The sequence below is a fragment of the Strongylocentrotus purpuratus genome, unplaced genomic scaffold, assembly GCF_000002235.5.
Source record: "Strongylocentrotus purpuratus isolate Spur 01 unplaced genomic scaffold, Spur_5.0 spur5_scaffold_6, whole genome shotgun sequence".
NCBI classification, from domain to species: domain Eukaryota; kingdom Metazoa; phylum Echinodermata; class Echinoidea; order Camarodonta; family Strongylocentrotidae; genus Strongylocentrotus; species Strongylocentrotus purpuratus.
Window position 1 is genome coordinate 5,796,092 of NW_022145612.1, and position 20,669 is coordinate 5,816,760.

Below are 20,669 nucleotides of genomic sequence, written 5' to 3' on the forward strand. Positions count from 1 at the left end.
AGAGAAAAATGCGAGCGCAGAAATCAGTTTATTGATTTAGCTCAATATCTGGATATTCGTTGTAATTTAAGAACTCTCATTATATATATCATTGTAACACTGTATGTAAAATTTATGTTTTTCTGTTTTTTATTAGCTCAAGAATAAAAGGTGGGCTGGTTGAATTAGGGCCTGTGTTTAATATTTGTTAAAGCTGTAATGTGTCAAATTCTCAAGAAACGTAAGTCGGAACAAATACTTTTTTCTCATACTTAAAAAATTACACACACACGCGTATAATATAATCCAAGTATGTATAAAAGTCATATATATATATATCAATTATCCAAATTGAACTATGTGTTATTTATATACATACATATGTATATATATATATATATATATATATACATAAAATATATATATATATATATTATATATATATATATATATATATATATATATATATATATATATATAATAATAATAATAATAATATATATATATATATAATATATATCTTTATTCTCTTACAGCAATGTAATTTGAGCATTTGATACATATGGGAGAGCGTAATCTTTTGGGGAAAAAAAAGAACCTTTAAAGGTGCATTCGTGAGGTTTGACCAGGCTTTCATTGGTGGTCAACCACATATCCAATCATGGTTATCTCTTATTTATACTGGTATTCTATATTTTTCCATTTATCGTAATTACCATTCGGCCCCAACAGGTAAGAAGAAGCCTCCCAAAATAAATATGTCCAAATACTCTCATGAAATGTGTATACCTGTGGATGGCTTAGGGTATTTTCATTTCATTGACTTCACAGCTATCTGACGATATTTTACGCTTGAGCGAAGATAAGCAATCTTGTTGAGTTGAGTCCACTCCAATATTACAGTGGAATCGGTTCCCTCAAAACAGGCGTTTAATTTCAGAGTGGACCCCGCAATTTTGAGCGTGGATTTCCCCTTCAAAACGAATTTATACCTGACATGACTCCACATTATATATCATATACTACGTCCTGTGCGGATATTATGCAAATGAGAACTTTTCAATCTCGTTAAGACCTTTAATGACAGAGCAGGAGTGGATTTATACTCCTGTATATTTATAGAATAATGACAGTAGAATATTACCTTTGGCGCGTAGTTCGAAGAAGTCTGGTCTCTCACCATCATCATCGGTGGATTTACTCCTTACCCGTAGTCCTACTGGAACGATCCTCAGCTGGCCTTCACTGACCGTTCGATCCACAAGTCTCCGTCTATCCTGTAAAAGCCTCATTGCTCTGTTTTGATGCACACCACCACCGCCACTCACATCGGGGTCATCCTCCTCTCCGTCTCCCCCATCACTCCCTCCTCCGGCATCGACAACGCCTCCATTTTCGCGGGTGGGCGGAGATCGTGGAATAGTTTCTAGTTCCTCATCCTCTTCCACCGTTTCGATCCGATTAGAATCTGATAAAATCACCCCTTCGCCGGAGAGTCTTGTCACGAGAGGCATGATCAATCAAGCCGCTAATCTCCCTTAAAGAACTATTGCGAATTTCTTACAGTGTAATCAGACTTTTAAACTTCCACCAACGTTAATGACTTTCTCTATCTCTTTCAGTTACAAGTAGCTTAATGCCAAAACACGAACTTGATTCCAGGATTGATTACAGATAGCTTCTCAGTCTCTATAGCTTGCTGAAGAACATAATTCGCCTTAAGCGCGTGCTGATTTAGCTCGCATGCTTCATAATATGATTATTTATTCGTTTTCGTTGATAATTTATGTATCGACGTTCTTTCAGTCCAAAATCAACTCACTGTGCTACACTAATAAACATGAACTGTCTTCGTGGTTCAAACTTGTAAATTCTGAATTGCGGGTGCTCGTTCACCGAACAAAATGTATCGTGACTACTGTGTGAGCTCAGTACTTCGTTGTTTTTGGCGCATGCGCGATCTGTCCATTCTATACCCCCTGGAGAGAAGGCGAACGCTTTGAGGAGTGTCCAAAATACGACAGGTGCCTCAATAATCTGCCATGTCCCGAAAGCTTGTCTCATGCTGCCCAACTAAATATAACTCCTTTCTTCTACTTTAGATAGATCTAGAGTTATTCAAAATTGAGTTTTCATTCTCTGAAAACAACCGCATTCAATAATCGTGGTATAGTGGTTCATTTACTTGCCTCTCAACCCATGGTTGTAGGTTCGAATGCCAGCCCGGCACTATAACATCTTTTGTCAAGACGTTAATCCACGTCCCCCCTCTCTAACCAGGTGTAAATTGGAACCTTGCAAATGATGGGCCAGGAGGAAGAGCAGTATTAACTACCCTGGGTAATTAAGACCTTTTCTTTCTTTTTTAATTGTATTATTAATTTTATTATAAAAGTCATATCACTGCATTCAAACTCTAGCATCAGTAGTTTGGAGAGATTCGTACAGAACGGTCTTCTATCATATCAAAAGTACACACACCTTTACCATGTTCACCAGACTCATTTATTCATTGAATCATGTCTGTCATGAGTCCATGCACCAAATACTCTGACAAATAGGAGCTTTAGATCAGACAGATACGCCCGAATTCATAACAGTGGTACAAAGAGGTTAAAACCTCAGTCTGATTTTCTGATTCACAAAGGAGGTTGAAACCCCGGGGGGGGGGGGGGGGGGGTTAAACCATGGTCTCATAAAACCTAGGGGGGGGGTTAAATCCCCGGGTTTTTTTTGTACCATTGTTGTGAATTCGGGCAATAGGGTACATTTATTTTGCGAGACTAAAAAGGATATCATCTAAATTCAAAGGGATCATTTTTTAGTGGAATATTGGATGGGCTTCAAAGAGATGCACCGAGCCACCGAAAGTCATTAACGTGAATTCGATTTTGTTTTAAATAATGTATTTGTGTAACTGAGGTGATTGTTTACATTAAACTTGATATTGTCTGACGTACTCTGAAACCTAAACCACGTGACAGTTATATCATCTGAGGAAGACTAGTGATCATACAAAATTCAACTTTCATTTTCTCTACATTTTAACGCTACAACTGACGTATACTGTATTTGTATTTGTAATGTATAGAGTAGGGGTTATAGAGTGCGCCTAGTTTTTTTGCTCAATTAAAGTCAAATACGAGACGTCTCTTGAGTTGTCATGCGCAATTTGACAGAGGACTAAAATCTGCATTTGTAATAATTCATCATGATTTTTTTATACTTTTTTGTTGTTGGTAACAATAAATTCGTAAGAAATAATCATTATTTGAAGTGAATGGTTATGAGGAGTCTACTTCACAGTCACAGTTGATGTATTCAGTGATGCAATACCATTAATCACGATCATCATCGTCAAAATCATCATCAACATCGTCATCACCATCATCTTCATCATCATCATCATCTTCATCATCATTATCATCATCATCGTCAAAATCATTATCAACATCATCATCATCATCATCATCATCATCATCGTTGTCACCATCAACATTATCATCATCATCATCATCATCATCATCATCATCATCATCGTTGTCACCATCAACATTATCATCATCATCATCATCATCATCACCATCATCGTTGTCACCATCAACATTATCATCATCATCATCATCATGGTTGTCACCATCAACATTATCATCATCATCATTGTCATCATCTTCATCATCATCATCGTTGTCACCATCATCATTATCGTCATCACCATTATCATTGTCATCATCTTCTTCTTTTTCTTCTTCCTCTCATCATTACGCCGTTGTCAAGTTCTTTTTCTGGATATATTTTAGGTTTCCCTCCTTTCCTCCTTACTTTCTGTTCATCTTCGTCTTAATCTTTTCTCATCTTCTCTACTTTAATCAGCTTTTTAAAATCTTATTCTTCGTTTTCCTTTTCTTATTCTTCTTTTTACTTTTCTCTTTGTCATTTTCTCTTTTTTCTCTAGAAATCACTCAAATCGATTGTGGACTCTAAAATAATAAACAATCATTAAAAAATAAACAACAATAAACATCAAAGGTGTATACAGTAATGTACCACAACCTACTATTGACGCATGAGCTATAGTGTGTTTCAACCAAAACGTATCCCAAATGGACACATACAAATTTTGAGCCCCCCCCCCCTTCCCTCGGTGAAATGGATATGAGGCAATTTTCCAAACGAGATTATGGCATTCTACATTAAGCTTCATTTCTACCCATTTCCCCCTTCCTTTATGACCAATTGCAAACCTGTCGTTCTTCATTTTCCGTTTTAGATTCCCGCCAGTCGATGATGTGATTGATTTAGCTGTTCTCTCGGGCTATCCTTATTCTTAGTCTCCGAAATTGAAAAATAATCAAATCAAGTCAATCAAAATGTGTATACTCAGTAATAAAAAAATATCGGATAAGCATAAACAGTGGCGCGGTGTTTGTGATGAATGGCGAAGCAGAACGAGTTAAGGTTTTTTTTATTTTATTTTTGTTTGCAACCAGTTTGTAAAATTCAGCAAAATCCAAGGTAGATGTGAAGTTAGGATTTTGTTCAAACATTAATGGAGCCCGATTTTTACCTTTACCTTTACCTTTTACCTTTACAGTTAAAGAGTCATCCTGAGCACTAAAAAAACCCGCAAAAGAGCCTCAAGCTGCCTTAGAGAAAAATATATTATTTAATGCACAGCTGTTGAAAAGAACTTCCGCATTAATGAATTCAAAACTATGGTTTTTAATTCGAATGAATATTCATTTGTAAGTGGTAAAGTAATAATTATAGAGTATGCGGTACATGTAAAGCTGCCTTGGTGGCCACCTCTCTGTAAAGGCAACCCGTCAAATATAGTGGGCATGCATTTCGTCTCCCTCAAGAGAAAATATGTGTTACGAAACCTGTCTACAAAGGCCACCTGTCTACAGTGGACACTTTGTCATTATCTGTTGTGGCCATAGTTTTGTTATATTTCAAGATCATTTCAACACATACAAATAGCAGAAAGAGTGCTCCTCCCTACATAAAATAATGAAACATGTAGAAAAAAAACATATCACATAACAAATTAAAGGCCTACTTGAATGATAGATATGAAAATAACGCCTGGCTGGAATGCTCCCCAGGGAGTGGAGATTGTGCACACATTGTGTGCGGGGTAATAATAATATATTTGTAAAGCGCTTAGAGACATTTGTATTAAGCGCTATATAAAATTAAATATTATTATTATTATTAAAATGGATATAGGAATTGTAACTCTTCACAAGCCCTGGTTGCTAAGATTACTAACATTTATAATATAAGGTTAAGTAGCTAGGTATACGGTTTATCAGAGTGTAGCATCAAAATATGTACATGCAAATCTTGACCTTGGATTCCTGCTCTGTTATTAGAGGTCTTAACGAGATTGAAACGTTCTCATTCATAGTCATTTGCATACTATCCCCACAGGGCGCAGTATATGATACGTAATTTCATTATCGAGTTTGGAACAACATGCTCAATTCGTATGGAAATCTTTCCACGTTCAAAATACAATTGGAGACCCAGCTTTTCCCACAATGGCTTTTAATTTTGAAAATGTTTCTGTATTTTAAATGCTATGGTACTACTTTGTGTATAATAGCGCAGTATAAATTACCACTATTATAATTATTATCAATATGAAAAAGGGTAACTTTAGAATAATTCGAGATAGGAAAACTGTTTGATCTAAGAAACATCGATATCCACATTAATTTTACTTCGAATATATATAATTTCAATTAATATGCAATAGAGTACCAAAGTGTGACGACATACTGGCCAAGGTGTCAAAGTTGCTGGTTCCTAACAATTTTGTGCTAAACAATGGTGTGGTGATCACACCAGCCCCAAACACAGAATTTGTCCTGCTTTAGCCCGTTGCTTGAATGATTTCGCAGTGAACCTCATGCCCAGGCCCTGTTATTTGGAACCAGTAGGCTTAGCCTAGACGATGAGCGAATATGACGTAAGCAGTTCGGTACTTTATATATAATCCAATTTATTGTAGTGTATATCTTTTCATTTCCATTTGCCAACCACGTTCTGATCCAGCCATCCATCTCCTTTCCCTAATCTTCCTTTCTATTCCTTCTCTATTCCTCCATCCGTGCGATGACCTCTATAAAAGGCTGATCAATCATACCAATAATCGTCACTGAATATCCTCTACTCCATCCGTATACGTCCGACCATTGATTTTTGCATTACCCAACCTCGGCGAAACGACATCGGAACGATGCATTGGCATTCTAGAACGTCAAGCTTTCCTCCGAAATATTGATGGGAGCGAAAACATAACCCGTGGCGACCCTAAATGAGTAAGATACACACAGCTGAGTCAAGCCATCGCGATCGAGGTCGGCTGTACCATGAACAGTAGTTAATCATGTTACATCCGTGCGCTAAGTAATCCCTCATTTTCTAGCTTCCTTGAGTAGACTACTAATCAGGGAACCCTATTTTGTATTGATTTTCTTTTAGCAATTTCCGAATATCTTAAAAATTTAGACTTTGGGGGTATTAAAAAAAAAATCTTCGTTTCCTGTCTGGTTGAATAGAAGCTCTAATATTACCGATTAACCATTAATCAGTGTAATGTTACATGAAATTTGTTTATAGTATTCCATTTGTAAGTGAAACACAATTATAACTGATTTATAGTCTTATCAATATTAAATTCCCATGAATTCAAATTGTGATACTAATTTTGTCCATGTACAAGCATCACTGATCTGCAATCAATCCTTGATCTGTAATTTTATTTATTTCTAAGTTCTATTTTTGTTCAATTCACCATGTTTGATATAACAATATATTTTATAATCATTGTAAACATTATTAAATTAAGACCATTTTCCATTAGTCTTTGTGGGCATTAGTATTATTCTTGAGATGATTTCGTAGCCGGTGACAGAAAAGTCTCGAGGACTGACATGAACGTTGACATAGACTCAGCGTTCCTGATAGATTGTGGAAGGTTATTCGACAGCTTAGGTCCAGAGAAGTAGAAGGCTCTTCAAACCGACTTGTGCGACTCATAGTTTCTGTCAGGATGTCCAGGAAAATATGTAAATCTCACATATCAAAATTATGGGTTTCATTAAGAACAGCCAATAGTGTAAACACATAGATAACAAAGTACTTTTATTCCAGATTTGAATAAGTAGCTTTGATTTGAGTTGATGTTTAGTTATTTCCATATGTTTGCAACACTTTAACATGTAAGGTCGCTTGAAATTATACATAGGAAAGGGTCATTAGTCTGCAAAGATAGCGTGCATCGTTGACAAAATATAACTATTATAAACGATTAGGAAAGACTTATTGCGAGTTCGTTATTCCCCAATCGCTTGGCAGCGGCTCCGTCAATGGCACCATTGGAATTTAATTCATATTGAACCCTTGCCAGGATACAGAACTTCTCGTTATTAGAACCGTGGTTTAGAGTCCATTCCCTCAAGTATTCGTCCAAACAAAAAAGCTTCCAGTCCGTCCAAGCACTTGCCTTTACCCACAAACGTAATCAGTGGCATTAGTGTGAGTCTATATTGAAGGATCGCTGGCATCATGGAAGGGGCAACGGTCTAAATCGGAAAATGAAATGTGAATTTACAAGGAAATTGATTAGGAAGGTGCGGGAGTTGCCAATAACTATTGTCTTCTTTCCTCGTCCTTTCACCGTTCTCCCTTTTCCTATTTCTATCTTCGTCTCCTTTTCTTTCTTTTTTCTCTTTTTCGATGTTGGACTGGGGGCACGTGCCCCTGTGTCCTCAGTAGCTGCGCAACAGTTACTGAGCGTAATCCCTGAGGGTATTATTCAGTTCACATTCATTATCGCGGAGACGACTATGAAATGAGAGCAAAGGCGTTTCATTCATCTCTGCAGTCAATGAACACAAGATGTTTGCTCCATCTATCAACTTCAGTATTTTAAGGCTGATTTGAGGCTGGGCCGGTATATGATATACAAAAACCGCATTTGATATATGAATTAATCATACCTTAGCTATGCAAGGCATTGAAATAACGAAATGATTGTGTATGTGTAACGCCAAACGGAGACATTTTCCAATTATCAATCAACAATTCCCTTTGTATATATTTGTATACTAAGTAATAACAAGCTAAAGACGCCTGGTTACCCCCCCCCCCCCCCCCGATCTCCATTTCTCGTTTTTTCAATGGCTTATTGTTTGCCGCTGGCAATCATCGATACTGTGTGAAATAATTCAAGTATGTGCATTTGAGAAATCATGTAACATTCCTTTGAACATGAAAATGTAGCTTTAATCTCAACATTTCCTCCTATGGAACTAATAGATGGAGCTAAATGTTTCGTCATTCCTTGAGATAAGAAAAAAAACATGTAGCTTAAAGGAAAATCCAACCTTTAGTAATCGAAAAATAATCGAAAAGAAAGCAGAAAAAATGCGAACCTTGTGAATTAAAAAACAACTTGTAATCACTATCAGAGTACGGTCACTTCTAATTGGATGAGTCGGTAATGTCACTTCGACGTGCAGAAGTGCCGGACAACTTGCCTAACACACTAACATGAATCAGGAGGGTCTTTATATTTAAACGAAAAAATGAACTCATACAACGAAAGTTGGGTTGCCCTTTAACTCTCAATCTTTCTTCTGGTAGAGCTAGAAGATGTAGCTTAATTCTCGTCACCTTGTTTGCTTGAGAGTGGAAGTGAGTGCTTCTCGTCTTACCAAACAAAAAACTCTTCTCAGTCGGAGCAAGCTGAACTAACACGCTGATTACCAGCGGGCCGACAAGCGAATCCCTTGTTATCTCCAAAACATAATATAGAAACCAAATGGCGGACAAAATAAATGAACGTGCAATGTAGTTAGATCATTAGAAAATTATAAGGGGCGTCTTCCAATTATGATGAAACTGTGGCGTTTTTTTTTTTAGGGGGGGGGCGGTGTATTTTACTACTGTAGACCGTAGTTAAATTTGTATATCGAAAACGTTTCATCTTGATTATGACTTTCTTTCGATGTGATTTTTGTATAGTTTGTATTTAAAGTCAAAGGTTACCACAGTAATTGTGCTCGAATACTTTGTCCATTCCGGAAAATGTCGCCTTTATTGCAGAAAAAAGTAAAATATGAGCCGAACGAGTCTTTTTACATACCAGAAGAAATTAATATATGCATATCAACGGTTACCTTGAATGATATCTTTTGTTTTACATTGTACCTTTCTTGTAACTTTTTTTGCTTGTTTTCATTGTTCTCTTTTTGTTTGTTTTACTCTTGAAAATGAATAGAGTTACCGAGTGGACTTTTATACATCATTGTAGTCCTCCTTTACAATAAATATAACTAAGTCAATTAATCCCATTCTCCTTTAAACTAGCCTTTTTCTAAATCCTGTTTTATTTGTTTCTCTTTACCAATTTACCATTTTAACACACAGAGTTTATGTATAGCACTTTTATATGTACGGCTTTTGGACTGGAAGCACTTATTTTTAGTGTCCCCCAAGATAATTATATATTGGGCATAGTACAAAAGAGAAAAACGGAAGGAATGGTGGATAATTTTTAGATAAGATCATGTAGAGATCAAGAGGAAGGAGGGCTTGTCGCAAAAATAGACTACATAGAGCTTGAAGGAGAAACAGAGAGAATTAGAAAGAGAGAGAGGGAGGGGGTGGGATCGGGAGAGAGAGAGAGAAGCTGTAATGATTGAAAGATAAATGAAAAGGGAGGAAGACAGGAGAGAGAGAAAAAAAGAAAGAGAAAGGAGGAGAGCTTGGGAAAGAGATACAGGAAGTGAGAGAGTTGTATATAGGCCTACAGAGAGAGGTGTGGGAATTAAGTGATTGAGAGAGAGTGACAAGGAAAGGGAAAGGGACAGACAGAGAGAGAGAGAGATGGAGATCCTAGCTGTGGTTGATAACTGAAGACGTTTAGTCGATACTCTGCATCTTTCTGTATACTCAGCCTACCATGGATCCGGATTGGTTTGTTTATTTTTAGGCGGTTTGGCTAGGAGTATCGAGGGGGAAAAGGCTTGCACCACATTCATGTCTCCGCTTCAATTTACCCATCAGATGCGCAAATAATCGCGGTAGAGTTCGCAGTGATTGGATTCCGGGACTTCGAAACCAGTGGGCGTGTGCATAGCAGGCGCGGATCCAGGGGGGGGGGGGGGCCGAGCGGGCCTTGGCCCCCCCCCCCCCCCCCCCCGCAAAAAAGAAAGGAGACAGAGAGAGGGAAAAGAAGGGAAAGGGAAAGAGGAGAGAAAGGGGAAAAAAGAAGACGAAGAAGAAAGGAAAAGAGGGATGAAGGAGATCGGGGAGGTGGGGCAAAAGGTCTTGCCTCCCAGGCTGTTGCCTCCCCCCAATCAAAAAATAAAAATAGAAGGAAGGAAAGGGAAAGATAAAAAAAGAAGAGGAGATAAAGGGAAGGAAAAAAGAGGAAGAAGAAAACAAAAGAAGGGGGATATCAGTTGCAATTTTCCCGCCAACAGATTGTGGATCGGAGGGGGGGGGGGGGGGGGACAAAAGGCCCTTGCCTTAAAAGAGGAGAGCTAAAAGGGAATATAAAAGAGGAAGAAGAAAGAAAAAGTAGAAAAGAAAGGGAGATCAGTTGCGGTTAATCCCGCCAACAATGTGTGGAGCGGGGTGGGGCCAAAATGACCTTGCCCTCCTCCAGCAAACATAAAAGAGAAAGAAGGAAGGGAAGGGAAAGGAAAAGAGGAGAGAAAGGGAAAGAAAAAGAAAGAGAATGAAGAAAGGTAAGTGATATCAGTTGCAATTTTCCCGCCAACAAGGTGTAGATCGGGGAGGGGGGGGGGGGGAATAAAATTCAAACGTGGTTTATTTCTAATTCCATAACGGTGATTTACAAATAATGCTAAAATGACATAATTTTAAGTATATTATACTTTTTTTATGCGTTTGTTGGAAAATGACAAACTCCTAAATTTACAGCCAGGCAAGGAAATGCTTCTTGACATGCCTACATGTCAGGGCTCGCGGAACGGCGGGGATCGGGATCCTTGAACCCCCCCCCCCCCCCCCACCACCCACTTTTTTGAAAAAGTATATTAAAGAGAAAAAGAAAGAAAGAGAGCAAGAAAGAAAAAAAAATAGTTAACTGCCAGTGTCACATTATAATGAGGTATCAAAATATGCTCATCTGACCATGATTAAATGCCTAAAACCCCGAGGGCTCTGCCCCCTGGATTCCACCTAGGGCCCTAAGGCGGGCTCTTAGATGCTCATCTGTTGGTAATTTAATGCCTAAAACCCCTGATTTCTGTGGGCTTTGCCGCCTGGGCCCCACGCCAAATAGTTTCCTGCCAGTGTCACAAAATAATAAGGTATCAAAAAATGCTCATCTGACCGTAATTAAACACCTAAACCCCTGAACTTCCGGGGGCTCTGCCCCCTGGACCCGACAAAGAGCCCTAAGGCGGGCCCCTTGATACTCATCTGACCGTAATTGAGTGCCTAAAACCCTTGGGCTTCCGGGGGCTCCGACCCCTGAACCCTACGCCAATTAGTAACCTGCCAGTGTCACAATTAGGTATCAAAATAATGCTTATCTGACCGTAATTAAAAGTCTAAAACCCCTGAACTTCGGGGGCTCTGCCCCTGGACCCCGCCGAGGGCACTAAGGCGGACCCCTGAGTGCTAATCTGACCGTAAATTATTGCCTTAAACCCCTGAGCTTCCGGGGCGGACAAGGTATCAACATAATGTTCATCTGACCGCAGGCGCGTAGCCAGGGGGGCGGTGGGGTGGTCCCCCAAAAAATGCCGGCCAAAAAAAGAGAGGAGTGAAAAGGAAAAGGGAGTAGACAAAGAACATTTCGAAATTCAGACAAGGATTAAGAGTCGAAAACGTCACAACGATTCGTCTTCTTTCTCTAATAATTTAATGAAACGTAAAATCCTCCGCGCTTCGCGCGAGAGGGGGAACCTGAATTTAGACGAAGATTAAGAGTCGATAACGACACAACGAATCGTCTTCTTTCTCTAATGATTTAATGAAACGTAAAAGCTTCCGCGTGAGGGGGGGGGGAACATAATTCAGAGGAGGATTATTTTTGGGAACGGTACAACGAATCGTCTCCTATCTCTAATAATTTATTGAAATGTCAAAGCTTCCGCGCTTCGCGAAGGAGGGAGGGGGGAAACTCGTCCTTCCCTGCACCCCCCCCCCCCAATTACATCACTGCTGGTCACCATTACGTACCAATATTTGGCTTGCATAATTTCAAAATTGGCCCCCCCCCCCAAGAAATCCTGGATCCGCGCCTGGTTGGCCGTCTGGTTGCTTACTTACAAGCATTTATGCTTTTTAAGCAGTCAGGTAAAATAACCACCTAATAACCATCAATGACGTGGGAGATAAAGTAATACCATATGGCACTTGTGTGTAAAGGAGAGTTGGTTTCTGTGGCCAAGAAATGTTCTATCTATATGTAAGTGAGACAAAATGTGAAGGTATAGAAAATCCACATTTTTTACCACGAGTTAAATTATATGTTGATATGTGTATATAATTTAACTCGTGATTAAAAATGTGGATTTTCTATACCTTCACATTTTGTCTCATTTACATGGGAGATAAAATAATACCATATGGCACTTGTGTTTAAAGGAGAGTTGGTTTCTGTGGCCAAGAAAAGTTCTATCTATATGTAAATGAGACAAAATGTGAAGGTATAGAAAATCCACATTTTTAATCACGAGTTAAATTATATGTTGATATGTGTATGTGTTACACCCCCATGGCGTGTAGGGATGGTTACTGTAAATAACTGGAAATAATCAAAGATGAGGAGAAACAAGTCGGTTGGTGTACTCAGTGCTCACTCAAAATGTAGAATGACACATTTATTATCTCCATAATAAATATCAACAAATAACAGGATTCATCATACAATAGCAATATTGTAAGAACAAACATTCTAGAATTATAATGTTTTCCGTCTTCTTATCCTAATGGATAAATAACCATAATAATTACTATCAAACGTCTTGTACATCACACTTGTTAACACTTTCATCCTTAAGGATGTTCCTTTGAAGTTGCTAAATACTACCTGTGAATTAATGTATTCTTAAACGCTAACAAGTTACAATATACATTACATACCAACCCGAGCACGAACCCGGATCATGTTTATATTAAAGATACCATGTTCATATAAACCATGACTTTTCCTTTAACTATCCTTATGTTCTCATGAACATACATACTAATAAAGAAGTCATACTATTATTATCAAACAGTATCCAAGTAAACTCCCTTAAATAATCAAGGATTATTTAATACAAGTTCCATTATACCATCCAGTAAAACCTATATGAAACAACATGAACCTTAAAATGTAGTTCAACAAACTACTAAACTGAATCTCAAAACTAGTAATGACACTTTTAATCATCACATCAAAATGACTATGTACTCTATAACAAACTAACTAATAGAAAGCCAAACAGACAGTTACTTACACTGTTCACAAGCTAACTGCGCATCATGCTTTATATCTTAATGCATTATAATTCACTTGTTCAATAACCTACTAAACTACTAAATACTATGGATGGAATACTAGTAAAATGTATTACTTTAGCATGAATACATAAAATATACAATATACATGTATACCTACTAATATCAAAATACATAGATAGAAATGATATTGTCTTACCTGGAAATAATCAAAGATGAGGAGAAACAAGTCAGTTGGTATACTCAGTGCTCACTCAAAATGTAGAATGACACATGTTGTACACTATGCATGCTGACCGATCCCTGCTCAAGTCTTAATCTCCAAGTTCGTCCATTTATGCTGGTAGGGTAATGTTTACTAAACTGGGGAGATTAATCCTTAGCCTGTACTTCTGAGAATAGAGTTTCTTTGTGCTCACTGGACATAGCAAACTCATATAAACTTACTAAACAATACAAAGTTAGGAACAAAGGGGGTGGGCATTTACTAACTAAAGTGGAGTGGGCATTTATTAGTGAGTCATCAAAGACAAAGAGTATATCTCTATAGGGTATAACACCTTCCCCCACCAAAAAAAATAAACGTCCACTTGACACTTAAGCAATGTCATAACTGTGAGGGAAAAAAAAAATCCCAATGTTTAAACCAAGAAAATATACCTCTGATTCCTTCAAACTGTTACATCGGTGTAACATAGTCATTATAGTTATGCTATATATACATCTATCAAATAAAGTAAGTAAGTCAGGGTGTACGGTCCCAACTTGAATCTATAGATCCTAAATACTAACTCAATAGAAAGAGAATATATCCCTAATAACATATCAACTATGACAACATTAATGAGTCATACCCTTTGAGAAACCCTCTTGTACAACATAAGTACTAATTTGTCAAATGCTGCAAAGGTTATCTCCTATCCTGTTACACTACGTAGTGCTTCTTCTTGTAGACTCATTAAAGTTTCTGTTTTGGAATCTCAACATCTATACGTATATTAATTTGCATTTAGACTTTTCAGTTATACATCTTCAGTGAAACTTTTCTGTACATTTAATTTCAACCTCCTACCGGTGACGTAGCCTCTTAGCTACACTCATGCTCTTAGTCATTGCTGGTCTCATCAACTGCGGTGTTGGCCCGGGTGGCTGCGATGCTGGTCCCACTGGCTGCTGCACTTCTGGGATTGGTAGTGGTGGGTTGCGTGGTACCTGGCCAGAGCTTTGGTTAAATAATTGATACTGAAAAAACATATCATGTGGGGGAGGATAAGGCATAGATAAGGTCTGGGGCATGAAAGGAGCAACGTGAGACTTATTATTAGGAAGAGGGGAGACAAACTGATGCTGGTCGTTCAGTGTAGCTGGAATATGCATCAGGTTTGGTTGAATTGGTTGAAGGGTAGGATCTCCTAAACTGTCGTAGGTGAGCCTTGAAGGAGGGTGACGTTGTCTCGCTGGGCCGTGCTTTCACGAACAGGAGCTGGATTCCCATCTCGGATGGCTGCAATCTCTGCCCTGATCAAAGCCTTGATCTCCTTATGTATGCTGTTCATGTCAATTTTGGCCTCTGGTGTTTCTTGTACGGTATTGACTTGGGCTGGCGTCCTCCTCTTGTGCTTATTTAGCCGCTCCGTCTCATTATTGGCGGAGAGGTTGACTTTTTCTAAGAGGTCCTCGTCGCTGGCTGCTGAGTCATTCAGGTAGGGCTTCATATCATTCCGTATCCCCTCATTCAATATGCCAGTCAAGGCAGAGTGCCTGAACATATTCTCCACTAGAGAACCGTTGTAATGAAATGACGAGCCGGCCTCCTTTGACACAAACATAATCTTTTGCTTCAGGGCGAGCAGCCTTAACAAGAAATCATGGGCCGACTCCCTCTGACCTTGTGCAGCCCTACTCAATTCGTGGTACAGCTCCATGGCCTCTTTTTCTTGATAGTGTGATCTGATGAGCCGACGGAGGGTGGGGAGATTGAGCTGGGGCTTCGACTCGAGATACGCCCTTAGGGTCAGACCAGGCGCCATTGCTCGAATCACAGCGTCAACGATCTCCTCATCTGCATATCCCCTCTCTTTTCCCCGCTCGATCTGATGGATGAGGCTCATAAAGCTTAGCCTCTCCCTCTGTCCTGCCTCCCCAACCTGACCGGAAATCTTGAATTCCCTTCGCCAAGGCGTCGTTTCCGGTTGGGCCCTACCAATGGTCAATGGGGATGAGGCTACCTCCGTCTCTTGCTTGGTTTCCATTACCTCACCCTTGGTACCAATGGCGTCCGCCACCATCTTCCACGTTGCCTCTCCACGGTCTTCGCTGTCCGCCATCTCGTCGCTGTACAGATGCTTTTTAACAAGCCTCACGAGCTCTGACCTACCCCTTTCCTTACCTACACTCACCTTATCCTCTGGCAATCCCAGGGTCGTCAACACGTCTATGAGTCCCTCTATGCTGCACCCTTTTAGTCCCTTGGTGACATCATCTATAAGGTCCTCCATCCTTGACGCTCCGGCTACTGTAGGAGTTGGTGAGAAGCGGCTTGGTCTGGATCAGGTCAGTCTACCCCGCTCGTCTCATAGGATGATGACTTGCAGCTTTAGTCCATCGAGAACATCAAGACTGGTGACATCATCCGGGCAGTGCCTCCAAAATGTTACACCCCCATGGCGTGTAGGGATGGTTACTGTAAATAACTGGAAATAATCAAAGATGAGGAGAAACAAGTCAGTTGGTGTACTCAGTGCTCACTCAAAATGTAGAATGACACATTTATTATCTCAATAATAAATATCAACAAATAACAGAAATCATCATACAATAGCAATATTGTAAGAACAAACATTCTAGAATTATAATGTTTTCCGTCTTCTTATCCTAATGGATAAATAACCATAATAATTACTATCAAACGTCTTGTACATCACACTTGTTAACACTTTCATCCTTAAGGATGTTCCTTTGAAGTTGCTAAATACTACCTGTGAATTAATGTATTCTTAAACGCTAACAAGTTACAATATACATTACATACCAACCCGAGCACGAACCCGGATCATGTTTATATTAAAGATACCATGTTCATATAAACCATGACTTTTCCTTTAACTATCCTTATGTTCTCGTGAACATACATACTAATAAAGAAGTCATACTATTATTATCAAACAGTATCCAAGTAAACTCCCTTAAATAATCAAGGATTATTTAATACAAGTTCCATTATACCATCCAGTAAAACCTATATGAAACAACATGAACCTTAAAATGTAGTTCAACAAACTACTAAACTGAATCTCAAAACTAGTAATGACACTTTTAATCATCACATCAAACTGACTATGTACTCTATAACAAACTAACTAATAGAAAGCCAAACAGACAGTTACTTACACTGTTCACAAGCTAACTGCGCATCATGCTTTATATCTTAATGCATTATAATTCACTTGTTCAATAACCTACTAAACTACTAAATACTATGGATGGAATACTAGTAAAATGTATTACTTTAGCATGAATACATAAAATATACAATATACATGTATACCTACTAATATCAAAATACATAGATAGAAATGATATTGTCTTACCTGGAAATAATCAAAGATGAGGAGAAACAAGTCAGTTGGTGTACTCAGTGCTCACTCAAAATGTAGAATGACACATGTTGTACACTATGCATGCTGACCGATCCCTGCTCAAGTCTTAATCTCCAAGTTCGTCCATTTATGCTGGTAGGGTAATGTTTACTAAACTGGGGAGATTAATCCTTAGCCTGTACTTCTGAGAATAGAGTTTCTTTGTGCTCACTGGACATAGCAAACTCATATAAACTTACTAAACAATACAAAGTTAGGAACAAAGGGGGTGGGCATTTACTAACTAAAGTGGAGTGGGCATTTATTAGTGAGTCATCAAAGACAAAGAGTATATCTCTATAGGGGTATAACATGTGTTTTTACGCGTAGATCATAATCAAAATATTATACACGGTTCAGCATTTGCTCAAAAAGCTATAGACCATGATTAAGGAACAACGTACCATAACTCGACTATCTCCAATAACATTGATAGCGGCTTCGGAGAGGATCTCCTAGTAAACCTATACACGACTTTTCGTTAGCAATGGAATCCAACGACCGTGGTAATATGTAAGGCGTTTAGACGCATAGAAGCTCTATACAAACGTGACTATTATCTTTAAACTTGAAATCCATTTTACATAACCCAAGAAAATGTCAGACAAAATCCATTAAACTATAACTCCAAAGCCTGTGCCTAAATTAAAAAGTTTAAAAACACCCACTAGTAGATAGAAACGCACTCTCTTGAATGCTATCATTATTTTTGTAATTAGATTATCCAAAAACTCTGTGGAAACAACATTTCCCATACGATGAGGTAGAGTAATTGAGTGCCTAAAACCCTTGGGCTTCCAAGGGCTCCGACCCCTGAACCCCACGCCAATTAGGGACCTGCCAGTGTCACAATTAGGTATCAAAATAATGCTCATCTGACCGTAATTAAATGCCTAAAACCCCTGAACTTCCGGGGCTCTGCCCTCTGGACCCCGCCTAGGGCCCTAAGGCGGACCCCTGAGTGCTAATCTGACCGTAAATTATTGCCTTAAACCCCTGACCTTCCGGGGGCGAACAAGGTATCAACATAATATGTTCATCTGACCGCAGGCGCGTAGCCAGGGGGGCAGTATGGTCCCCCAAAAACCGCCGGCCAAAAAAATAGAGGAGTGAAAAGGAAGAGGACGTATGAAGAAAAGGATGTAGACAAAGAACATTTTTGATATTCAGACATGGATTAAGAGTCGAGAACGTTACAACGATTGGTATTCTTTCTCTAAAAAATCTTTCGCGCTTCGCGCGGGAGGGGGGAAACTGAATTTAGACGAAGATTAGGAGTCGATAACACGACACAACGAATTGTCTTCTTTCTCTAATGATTGAATGAAACGTTAAAGCTTCCGCGCGAGGGGGGGGGGGGGAGGGAACATAATTCAGACGAGGATTATTTTTGGGAACGGTAAAACGAATCGTCTTCTTTCTCTAATAATTTATTGAAATGTCAAAGCTTCCGCACTTCGCGGAGGAGGGTAGGTGAAAACACGCCCCTCCCTGAACCCACCCCCCTAATTACATCACTGCTGGTCACCATTATGTACCAAAATTTGGCTCGCATAATTTCAAATTTGGGCCCCCCCCCCCCCCAAGAAATCCTGGATCCGCGCCTGGTGCATAGTAATTTGATAATTATTACCGAGGGTTCAAATGTGCAGGAAAAGTTTTCTCCCCCGGAAAAGGTAGTGGATTATTTTGTGCGAGCTCCGCTGCGAAAGCGATGCGAGCAAGGACTCCGATTGTCTTTGCCAGACTGCATGCGATTCATCGATCACCGCGATCGAGAGGAAGAGTTGTTTGCGAAAAAACAATTTGACATCCCGGCGTATGACGTATCTTCGACCATATCAGTATCACCTTGAAAATAGAGACTCTAAAAATTGGAATCCCAAAAGAACTTTTTTTCCCCGCGAAAAACACATGATTACTCATGCACAGTAGCCCTATACGAAAGAAAACCATTATTACTCTCGCAAGTTTTTAATTAAAGGCTCGTACACTCCTAAAACCTTTTCCGTTTAAAAAAGGACCACCATCACCCACAATAATTCCGACCGACTACTTCCAATTTACAGGAATACCGTTACTGTTTAGACTTCCAGTCATTAAAGTCAAACGATATGCATATTGGGGATGTATAGGAAACACAGGAAATATAATCCTGATGATCAAGAACACCTACATGTAGGCCTTATGATGTGCCAAACCAGAACCAAATTAATCATTGACACCGAAAGATCAGGGGGAAAATAACATCTATATAACCATCAGCAAATACAATGATATTATTTAACGAAGCTGCAAGTCGTACTTTCGAGTACATGTGATATACAGGGTGGAACAGTGTCTTAGTGGGAATCAAATTCACCCACAACAAAAAGTGAGTCATTTGACACATTTAAGCATAATTTTCGTGAGTCAGGTGTAAATTGACTCATTAGTAACAACCAATGAGTCTCTATTGACTCATTTATATTTCACCAGTGTGTCAATCATGAGCTGACGCATTTGCAAAATGCTTCGACTGACTCACATGGTCGTAAAAAATGAGTCAAGATCGACATAAGAGCATTTTAGAAGAAAAAAGTGAGTCAACTTGAAAGTGAGGCTGTATGCATGCGCGCGCATGCTTTCGTGACGTCATCCAAAATGCGCATTCTCGAGCCATATCTGATTATTATACAAATGATGCATGCGTTCATTTTACGATATCCGCACTCGAGTTGATGAGGCTGTGTGTAACTTAACTATCACTATGAACATGACTGACAATGAGAGCGGACAAAATATACAGTTCCTCAGGTAGACAAAGGAACATCCCTTACTGCTATTATGTAAAAATGTGTAGAACAGGTGTCACATGCATATTCACCTTTTTACATAATAGCTGTGAAGGGATGTTCCTTTGTCTACCTGAGGAACTGTATATTTTGTCCGCTCTCATTGTCAGTCATGTTCATAGTGTATAGATTCTACTGTATCGCACGAAGCCGTGTCGAATGAAAACATGCATGATCTTGCATCATTGTTTTATACAACGAAACTCCTAGATCCTTGTTATTTGATGTAAAACGAATTAATTCAAGATTGTTTCGTGACAGTATGGGTGACAAATAAATCTCAAGTTAAGGCTTAATTTAGTGCGTACAAAGTAGATTTTTCAGATTCGGGTAGCGGGACCACCGATTACATCGCTAAAATGTGATATTTTAGGATATATTTTCCATTGCAAATGTGGACAGTGACTCTAGCATGGTATGGTATGTGTGTGATAGGCCTAGGGAGTAGGGGGGTCTATGTCATGATGCACCCACAACAAAAAGTGAGTCACCCTTACTCAAATTGATGAGTCACTGGTTTGTCCGTACAGCGAAACACTTGAAGGATCATGTGAGTCACTATGACTCGATACAAATGAGTCTTATTTATCTAAGAGACTCATTTGTATCGAGTCATAGTGACTCACATGATCCTTCAAGTGTTTCGCTGTACGGACAAACCAGTGACTCATCAATTTGAGTAAGGGTGACTCACTTTTTGTTGTGGGTGCATCATGAC

The 20,669-nt window shown here is 39.1% G+C and overlaps 2 protein-coding genes across 4 annotated transcripts in view; both read right to left on the reverse strand.

Annotated features, from left to right (window-relative positions):
* The window catches only part of LOC579659 (glutamate decarboxylase 1), a 67,677-nt gene extending 53,948 nt beyond the window's left edge, over nt 1–13,729 (reverse strand). The window contains exon 1 of one of the 3 annotated variants that reach the window (XM_030973257.1): nt 13,679–13,729. Coding sequence is in view for 2 of the 3 variants with exons in the window: in XM_011665713.2 (XP_011664015.2) it covers nt 1,124–1,493 (370 nt within the window). In the remaining variant the exon portion in view is untranslated. Of the gene's footprint in view, nt 1–1,123; nt 2,557–13,678 lie in introns of those variants that run through there. The other 2 variants (XM_011665713.2, XM_779763.4) reach the window with 2 other exon arrangements.
* Nucleotides 12,816–17,447, reverse strand: LOC115919439. Its single transcript, XM_030973258.1, has 2 exons — nt 17,070–17,447; nt 12,816–16,172 (listed from the first exon to the last, which is right to left on the reverse strand). The coding sequence occupies exon 2, from the start codon at nt 15,975–15,977 to the stop codon at nt 14,892–14,894; it is 1,086 nt and encodes a 361-aa protein (XP_030829118.1). The 5' UTR covers nt 15,978–16,172; nt 17,070–17,447; the 3' UTR covers nt 12,816–14,891.
* Between the last annotated feature and the right edge of the window lie 3,222 nt (nt 17,448–20,669).